This window comes from Vombatus ursinus, unplaced genomic scaffold, assembly GCF_900497805.2.
Source record: "Vombatus ursinus unplaced genomic scaffold, bare-nosed wombat genome assembly UNPS02000580.1, whole genome shotgun sequence".
In the NCBI taxonomy this organism is placed as follows: Eukaryota; Metazoa; Chordata; class Mammalia; order Diprotodontia; family Vombatidae; genus Vombatus; species Vombatus ursinus.
The window spans coordinates 6,571,179-6,581,089 of NW_020940358.1; the positions used below are offsets into that span (position 1 = coordinate 6,571,179).

The window sequence follows — 9,911 nt, forward strand, 5'->3', positions numbered from 1 at the left end:
AGGGATAAGTACTTACAGCTAGTGTTTACATTATTTCCAAAGAATCACCCAAATGCTGTGGTTCTTTAAGTAAAATATATTTTAAAAGCAAAACATTTGGTGGCTTTATCTCTGCTAATATAAGGTGAAGAAATGCCATCTGACAGGTGAGTCAGAACCTGTGCTTCAGGTTCCCAGAGACTGATTCTAATGAAGAATGCTGGCTTTCCCGCCAGCCATAAAAAGGAAAATGTCTGCTTTCCAGTCCTGAAGTGTGAAGAACAAGAAGCTGAGGGCTCACTTACCAACCATCTTTGAAGAACTTCTGGTCAGTCAGTAGGCTAGAGACAGCTTCCTATAGATAGAGTACAGTTTAATTTGTAAGTTTTTCTTTCCCCTTGGTCTCGATAGACATTTTCTCATACAATTAAGGTATGCTTAAATTGTGAAGGAAAATCTTTTGTATTTTTTTGAAAAAACATCTTTGGGAGATAATAGGTTTTTGGTAAAGTTGCTAAACATGTATTTCCCAAAATTTTTTTTTTATCAGACATTGACTATAGATTCCCATATGCGTTATTATTCACAGATTAATTATATATTTGCCTAGAAACGTGAGTGGTTTTTTTTCTCCTAATGTGGAACAAAGAATTTTGTATCTGTAATCATATATGAACTTATGGAATAATTTTAAGATACTGGTAGAAGATTCTTAAATTTTTTTTTCTCTTTTGGCTTTAAGAACTTCTTTGGAGGTCATTTTTCCCCAACTCAGTTTTTGAGATCTAAGCTTTACGTGAGTGTTTTTAGCACTATTGCCTAGAAAAGCTGAAACTAGAGGAAGCTTAAAAAATTGAGGTTGTGAAAACTAACTAAAATAATGTTCATACATTTGAACTCCTCCCCTCCTTTTTTTTAATTCTTAAAAATTAAGCTTGCCAGTTCCTTACCTTCACTCCTATTCCGTTTTTGGACTAAACTTGTGATTTTCATTAGTTAGGTAGTTCCCAATGAGAAAACTTCCTCTATCAATATGGATTGCCAGCTGCTCTGCAACTTACAATCTTTTTAAAGAGCTGCATGAGGCATTGAGAGAGAAAGTGATTTGCCCAGCCAGTATGTCTCACAGGCTGAACTTAAACCCAAATCCTTCTGACACTGAAGCTAGTTTTCTGTCAATTACATTATGTCACCTTTTACAGTATACACATAAGTTTTATATATTAGCTTTATGCTTTTTATCCCAGGCCCAGCCCTGTCTGCTAGATCCAGCACTTAACCACATTGTATTTGAATTTAGGGTTATATAGAATTTAATGGCACTCTTGTCATACCAGAATAACAAATAGAGTTTTTTTAGTATTTTGTTAAAAGAACCCTTTTTTGAGAATATTATTGGTGAGTGGTAGCTTGTAGAGGAGGTTTACCTCTGACAGAAAAACTACAGATACTTTTAAGAGTACTTTATCTGTGGAGTATATTCTGCTTTTTTTTTTCCATCAAAGGCTAGCTTTAGCCCCTTTAAAAATGTGTTTTTATTCTGTGGTATTGTCAAATTTATTTAAAGATAGTTTATCAAATATAGTTTTAGGAAATAGTTTAAAAAACATATTCTCCAGAAATTTATCCTTTATTTTAAAAAGGTCATTCAAATGAATTGGTAACTGAATAAAATTTTCCTTGACTTCTGTAGCAATTCCCATGATCTCCATTTCAAATATAAGCACTGGTAGTCAACATAAGTTCCCTCTTCAAAAGAGTACCCTGAAAGCCAAGCAGTTAGAAATCAGCGAGCCAGAGAATGTTGTTAATTCTTTTAGTTCACTCTTGTATTGGTGCTTATTTCCATGGCTTTTTTAATGCAAATGTAGCATCACCTTGAGTCAGCTTGATCTTTCTAAAATGACTTGTACTGCTTTTGGAAAATTTGAAAATATAACTTTCTTAATCAGATGAGTATGTTCTATGGAATTGGTCAAAGTATATAGTAAAGTTCACATTTTATTAAATGAAATTGTCTTAAAGTTTGCTCATATTTGAGCAATATTCCTTGAATGGGACACTCTAGTGCATTTTCCATAATCTTAAACTTCAATTTAATCCAGTTTGACCTGAAATTGAAAAGGACACACTAGTTTAACACAGCATGCCAAACCAATACATTGATATTCTGAATGTACAATGATAATGAGGCAATATAATGACTTAGGTTTTCAATCAGGATGTCAAAAGTTACAGTAACTTCTTGATGGGTAAGATGTGGTTAATGGGTGGATCCTGCATCTCAATATATATCTAAATTAGAGAGATTTTTTTTTTGTATTCTGATATTAGCTAAAAGATTCTGTGAGTGAAACTTTTTTCAGGTAAGCAACTTTTTTCAGGTCTTATGTATATGTATTAATGTGTCTGCACAAAGATTGTAACCAGATTTTTCAAATAGCATTGAATGGAATTTTTTGCTCTTTCTCCCTCTTCAAAATCAATAAAAATGTTTTATGGAAAGTGGTCACTGTCTCCTTAAATTTACATAAAGTAGGTCTTGGGTAGCATACCATACATCCATGGCCTTACTATCAACAAAGTTTCTTGTTTTACACCCAGACTTTTTATAAGCAACAAAAATTACTTTTCATATTAGCACATCTTAGTTCTCAGAGTATAGAAGATGAGAAATTGAGATTAAGCACACTTGGAGGCATTTAGGCATTGGACCTCTCCGGCATTCTGGTGGACTGACGTCTGAATGAAGACCACAACTTCTGTACTTTACCTGAACAGCACAATGGGTCACATTGATTCCTTACATGTCTTGGGACTTAAGAAGTAAAGGTGGCTGGAGGGAGGGGAGGAGACAATTTCCACTGTCTATTTTGCCATTTCCCTTCACCTTTCCATGTCATACTTGATACTGCATATAACTTTCCCACACAATTTTTGTTTCAGCAGGTGCAAATATTTTGTTTTGATAGGTTTCAAAATCATAAGTAGAGTAGTTAGTTATCCAATTATCCAATGGTGGAAGACAACCTATTAGACTTTGGGAGGATTGGGGACGGGGACAGAAAGAAGAAACCTTCATATCATTGTGATCACTTTAAATGGAGAGTCAGTTATAAACGTATAAACTGTATTAAGAGAATTGAATGCACAATCTTGTCCTTTCTAAATATTTAGAACATACAATAAGGGTGAGTTATAACCATCTTTAGAAAGTTGGGGGTTTCCTCTATCCCTTTCCACTATATCTCTCAGTAAGAATGATGCCTGTTGCTTAGCTGCATAGGCCTGGTACTGCTACTTACCTTCACTTTAACTAATGAAATTGATCCATCCGTGCCTTTGAAATAACCCGTGTTCAGATAGAGGCTCCCTTACCTCAAACATTCTCAGTTTTCTTAATCTATAGAAATTAGTTTTTAAAATTGCTTGTTGTTTTAAACTAGAAACATCCTTAGTGCAAACCTAAGTCAAACATCCATTAGATCTAAAATAAAAAGGTTCATACACATGATACATGAGTATTGGTCCTCTGATTTTCAAAGGGTTTAAGTAGGTGGGAAATAATAGTCTTATTTCAAAAGGCTTCTCAAATCTTTTGTCCAGAAATAAGGAGTGTTACTTTATAGCTACAACAAGTTTGTGGGACAGTTCTTCTCACTCAATAGCTTCACTTCACCTGCTTTTTGAATAATTAATTTCATAACAGTCCTCAAAAGGGAGGTGGTAAGTAGCATTCTTCATTTATATATGGAGAAAGCAAGTTTTAATTTTATAAATCCAAAGGGGCACATCACTCATCTGGGACTATACCAACTTAAGTTTTGGCTCCCCAGTCCTGGGGTTTAGGTTTCATCTTTTAAAAATCAATTAGAATGTTAAAACTTTTTCTACCTGACTTCTGCAACCTTTCAAAATACAACACTTAGTTTCCCCAAAATGCATAGGGGCAACAAATTGGAGGGGTGAGTGGAATTTAGTAAGGAAAGTTGCCTAGCTAAATTAAAACCAAAATGAAATTCTCAGTTGTTTACCATATCTTCAAGGCTAAATCATTAACAGTAATTTGGAAAATTCTTTTGCATATCCCTTTGATCCATTTGAAAATTTACTGGTTTTGTGAGTAGGACAAAAAGACTTGCATTAAAAACTGTTAATGGAGGTAATGAATCGACGACGTTTAGAGCATTTCATTTGCCTAAATGAGTCCAAAACAGGGGGAAAATGTTGAAGCTGATCTCTTCCTGTTAGTATATTTTAAAAGATCTTCAGTTTCTACAACTAACTAGTAACTAGGTTGTAGCTTTTTGGAATTTTACATCTGGATATGAGCTATGTTAATAACAGGGGGAAAACTAGCAAATCCTGTGGATCTCCAAACTATTACAGTGAATATAATTTAAGGCTTAAAAAGTTTTGTTGTAGTAAGTGAAAACTTCTGAAGTATGCATTTAAAAGTTTAGTTAAGTTTTGGGGACATCTCATTAAGTTTTAAGTTGAACACGTTTAAATTATATTTAAGTGGATAAAAGAAGACCGTATTTCAAGAGATTAAGATTGCCGCTATACTTAAATCTAGCATTAAATGAATGAGAGCACGATCTAGAAATTGAAAATAGTTAACACCTAGTTTGAGGGTTTGTAATAATAGTTACTTCACCTGTTTAAGAACAGGTGAAACAGGTGACAGGTCATAAAAATATTTTTAATTACAAAGTTAAAATAGATAATAGCTTTTAAGTACCTTTTTGTTATTCTAAAGTGATGATTTAGGAAGTAATCAAGTCATTCAATAGTATTACTCAATCATCATAGTTCTGGTAGGATGAAGATTCAAAGCTAATGGGGAATGTGTAACCAGGTTACCTTAAATTTTTTGGTTTTTGGCCACATGTTGATCTGCAGAAAAATTGATTAAACAACTCCATTAACAATAGATGAGGATGTTATTACATCTAAAATAGAGTTTTTAACTTGCTAGGTACAGTCCCTCTAATTCTCAGTTCAGCATACTACTAAATTTTGTGTTGCCTAGCTTGCTGTGAATGACTCATCTAGGCTTCAGTACACACACTTTGGACCTTTCTGCTACCTAAAAATTACTCCAAATTTTTTTTTTATATTTCCTCTCTTCTTTTGTCCTACTCTAAGTAAAGTATTTGAGAGCAAGATTTACTTGTAATGTTTTCAATAAGGCCTATTCTTGTGTACAGTGAGTGCCCACGTAACTATAATTTTGGGGTTTTTTTTGGTTTTTGGTTTTTTTTGTTTTTTCTTTTTAGGCAATTGGGGTTAAGTGACTTGCCCAGGGTCACACAGCTAGTAAGTGTCAAGTGTTTGGTCTGAGGCTGGATTGGAACTCAGGTCCTCCTGACTTCAGGGCTGGTGCTCTATACGCTGTGCCACCTAGCTGCCCCACCCACGTAATTATAAATTGATTATTTTATGGATACCAGATTTTCCGATAAGCATCAGAATATGGAAGTATAGAAAACCTTCAACTTCTCCACAGTAGATCTGAAGGACAGTTTGCTCTCTTCCCATTGTGTATTAACTTTAGTCTCTTAGAAGTGGGGAAATACACTAGGCTAAAACAAAATTTCCAGTTAGCATCAGATGTTAAGCATTTTTTAAGTGTCAAATTTTGACATTACTAGTGTTTTAAAAAGAAAAAAAGAAATAAAGGCAAAAACACAGCCCTCAACTTTTCATGTCTTAGCTAAAAAAAAAAAAAAAAAAAAAGAAGTTTAGTAATGTTATACAGTACATTCAGAATTTTACCCAAAAGTAAAGGCAAAATATATAGGGTATGATATTTGATAAGTAGAGCCTGATTATCTGGTGTATCATATGTACTTACTCCTCCCTCTATATTCTGTGCCTTTCGACAAATTTGCAAAACCATTAAAACTTCCATCCAGGAGTAGGTAGAGGAACATTTCAAACATTTTTGTCTATTGTGCTGAAAAATTCTGGTGAAGAATTAGAGGGGTAAAATTAAAATGGCTAAAATTTGGTGCTTCTATGTGTATAAATTTTATCTAACTTGACTATTCCTATAATATAGCATTTGTCCCCAAGAAAAGAGGTCTTATATGCATAGGATACCATTTAGCTGAGAGAAACAATTTCTTGGTTCATCTATGATGATGATGCTACAGATCCACCACCAGACATGCCTTTTTGAGAGTTCCTTAGCCCTATTTCCTATAATGAGGATTATTTACCAATCTAACCATGTTTTCCCCTCTTATAAAACAAACATATTTGAGAGTTATTTGGATTTAGGGATCATTCAGTGTCCATGAGAAAATTTTCCATATGTCACCATTACTAAGATCATTGATCCATATTGGATTCCAATTCACCACCTTGAGTTCATTATTACCATTTTCTGAGATAATCAGTAAATATTAAAACAATTCTAAGTTTTTATGAAATTCCAAAATGCTATCTGAAAAGCACAAAATGCTATCTGAAAAATATTAAGAACATTTCTTCAAACATAAAAAAAACATCAATACTGAATTCAAGAAATCAACACTTTTACCTCACTTTATACACTGTAGCATGTTTTCTATACATATATCTAATTGGCTATCAGTGTACTTTTAAAAAACAACTTGCTCACGTACTGAAGAGTTAAGCTATTGCTTAGCACTGAAACAAATAATTTTTTTGCATATTTTTCCACCACTGCCCAATTTTTTAAATGCTTGAAAGATTATTGAAGACAGAGGGAAAAACCGTTCACAATAAATATTTATCTTAATTTGTAAGTACCTTATATTTTATTAGCCAAGTGAGATAATATATAGTGCTTGGCCAATTTTAAAGTACTACATATATGGTAGCTATTATTACTATTATTGCCACGCTCTGGTTTAGGAAAGAAATTCCTAATACAAATGTATGTTTTCAAGGAAGTTTATTTTTAAGTATATAGGAGGAAGCTTTTTCGCTTTGCTTAACGAACAGATGCCATACAGTTGACTGAGAAGACATTCTATGTGATTTTCTAAATATACGTTATTTTTACTTTTTAGATACTTTTATTGCATCAGTGTTATTTAAAAAAAAATAAATATTGAGGGCATGACAAAGCACTACTTTAAGAAGACACTTGAGTATTGGAAATGTTCTGTGATTATGACTTTTTTCTTATCCTAATACGAATTGTTAACCTTTCGAGGCTTATGATGACTAGTGACTACTTTAACGTGTTTTGTGTGCCAGAATATTCCTGTAATTTACTTTCCTTCAAGTTCTGCAAATATTACTTTAGTTTTTCCTTTGCCAGTATTCAACAATAGAAAGAGTGCTTTGTAATGTAAAATTGTCGAACTTTTCATGCGCCCACTAATAGTTTGTAGGTAGAAATTCTACTAAGGCTGTCTACAGGAAGATAGTATTGTTAAATAATAAAACTTCTTTTCCTGCATTCTAAAACACATGTACTTTTCTCCCCTAGGTCTTGAGTCACCACGTACAAACTTAATACTGGGATTAGTCGTTCGTCAAAACATAAAGCGACCTTCAAACTCTGGAGAGTTGGGTAAGATGGAAGAAAAACGAAGGAAACTTCAAATGTGGGAAGAAATCGAGGTGTCAGTCTATCCCAAAGGAGTCACATCTTCTCAGTCTGAAAAGAAACAGTCAAAGTATCAGATTTATTCTGCAGATACTGGTGTCAGTACCACACCACCTGGATCCCTACCTCCACCACCAGCACCGCCCCCAGATCCACCAGCATCATCTTCGGTATTGAAAATATTGCCATCACTTAAAACAGAAACTACTACCGCCACAAGTCTGTCAGCTTCATCAGCAACTGTTACAACTACAACTTCCTTCCCTGCTAACTCATCTAGTTCAAAAACAGTTTCACCCCTAGAACACATCTTGCAAACTCTTTTTGGAAAGAAGAAATCATTTGACTTGGCTGCTAAGGACTCTGAACTTACTTTAACTTTAAACCAAGAGTCTAAGGTGACTGTGGATGAAGGAGTACCAGCAACTCCTTTATTAGATCCAATTGTTCAGCAGTTTGGCAAAATGTCAAAAGATAAAACTCTAGAGGAGGAAGAGGATGATAGACCATATGATCCTGAAGAAGAATATGATCCAGAGAAAGCTTTTGAAACTCAAATTACTGAAAGTGAAAAACGGTATGACCTTGAAAAACCTTCTGAAATATCAGAGAGGGAAGATGTGGCTTATGACCCAGAAGATGAAACTATTTTAGAAGAAGCTAAAGTTACTATTGATGACCTACCTAATAAAATGTGTACAGATATTAAAAATTCCACAGAAAGGACATCTGAATATGTGACTGATATCTCTGCTCCCTCTTCCTTAGTAGAACAACAAAAGATGCTTGAAGAATTAAATAAGCAAATAGAGGAGCAGAAGAGGCAACTGGAAGAACAAGAAGAAGCACTTAGGCAGCAAAGGGCTGCAGTTGGTGTTTCAATGGCTCACTTTTCAGTATCAGATGCATTGATGTCACCACCTCCAAAATCATCTTTAACAAAGACTGAATTATTTCAGCAAGAGCAACAAACTGCAGATAAATCAGATTTATCTTCAGCATCAAATCAGTTAAGTCATGCAGGAAGCCAAAGTTCAGATCTAAGACAAAGTAGAGATCCACGACAGGCTAGAAGAATAGCTACGGAAAATAATGAAAGTGAAAATTCGTTAAAGCCACTGTCCAGTTCCTCACATAGTGGGACACCTATGAGAGAACCTCCTGCAGCTGTTAATATGGGTCAGTTGCCTACACCACCGCAAGAAGAAAAAGAATTGAATCCAGCTTTGGTATACAGTAATGATAAGTGGGTTCCAAGTGAAAAAACTACTGTTATTCTTGATCAGGATGGACAAAATGATAAGAGTGAAAATTCAGAAAATACATCCAAACCTAACTTAGAAAATGCACATCCACCAGTATCAGAAGTTTCATCTAAACCTTTACGAAAAGTACTCCTTCCAACACCTCCCAATACATCTTTTCAACCAAATTTCCCAGTGCAGAATGATGGGCAGACTTTTAGTTCACCAAGTGGAGCAAGCAGTCCTTTCTCAAATACAGTATTTACATCTCAGGAAAAATCTCTTAGTTCATCCCAGTATGAAGATAGACGAAATCCTCAGTTTGCAGAAAAAAATGATCCTTCAGCTGCTCAGGATGAGGGAGAAAGAGGTTCACAATCCAAACACGATGATAACAGAGGAGTGCTTTCATTTCCTTCATCTGGACATAAAGGAGGCCCGCCTCAATCACAGTTTCAGGGACAAAATGAACCTACATCAAGGAATTATGGAGCAGTTTCAGGACCTCATGGACCTAGCTTTCCAGGACCAAGGGGACCAACACCTCAGTTTTCAGAAGAAAATAATTCTAGTTCGGAGGGACAAAGAGCACCTTCATCTACCAGGTTTGGGGGACAGAAGGCACCTATTCCTTCATTATTCTCTGGACAACATGGACCACCTCCTTTTGGTGACAGCAGAGGTCCTTCTTCTTCTTATCTTGGTGGGCCTAGAGGAGTGGCACCATCCCAATTTGAAGATCGTAGGGATCCCCATGGGGAAAAAAGGGAATTCCAAGATTCCCAGTATAGTGAGATGACCAACCCCCCTTCACAGTTTGAAGGGCCAGAACAATCTCAGTTTATGGGAAATAGAGGCCCAGCACCTTTCCCATTTGGAGGACAAAGAAGACCTCTACTATCTCAGTTTAAGGGACCTCGGGGAGGCCCACCTCCCACTCAGTTTGGAGGTCAAAGGGGACCACCACCTGGCCATTTTGTGGGGCCAAGAGGCCCCCATCCTAACCAGTTTGAAGGCCCCCGGGGTCCCCATCCCAACCAGTTTGAAGGCCCCCGGGGTCCCCATCCCAACCAGTTTGAAGGGCCCCGGGGTCCCCA

The 9,911-nt window shown here is 35.6% G+C and overlaps 1 protein-coding gene across 2 annotated transcripts in view; it reads left to right on the plus strand.

The window, feature by feature from the left end:
* Positions 1 to 9,911, plus strand: part of DIDO1 (death inducer-obliterator 1) — a 63,132-nt gene that overhangs the window by 51,784 nt on the left and 1,437 nt on the right. The window contains exon 16 of one of the 2 annotated variants that reach the window (XM_027850063.1): positions 7,451 to 9,904. In XM_027850063.1, the coding sequence (XP_027705864.1) occupies positions 7,451 to 9,904 (2,454 nt within the window). Of the gene's footprint in view, positions 1 to 124; positions 375 to 7,450; positions 9,905 to 9,911 lie in introns of those variants that run through there. The other variant, XM_027850059.1, reaches the window with a different exon arrangement.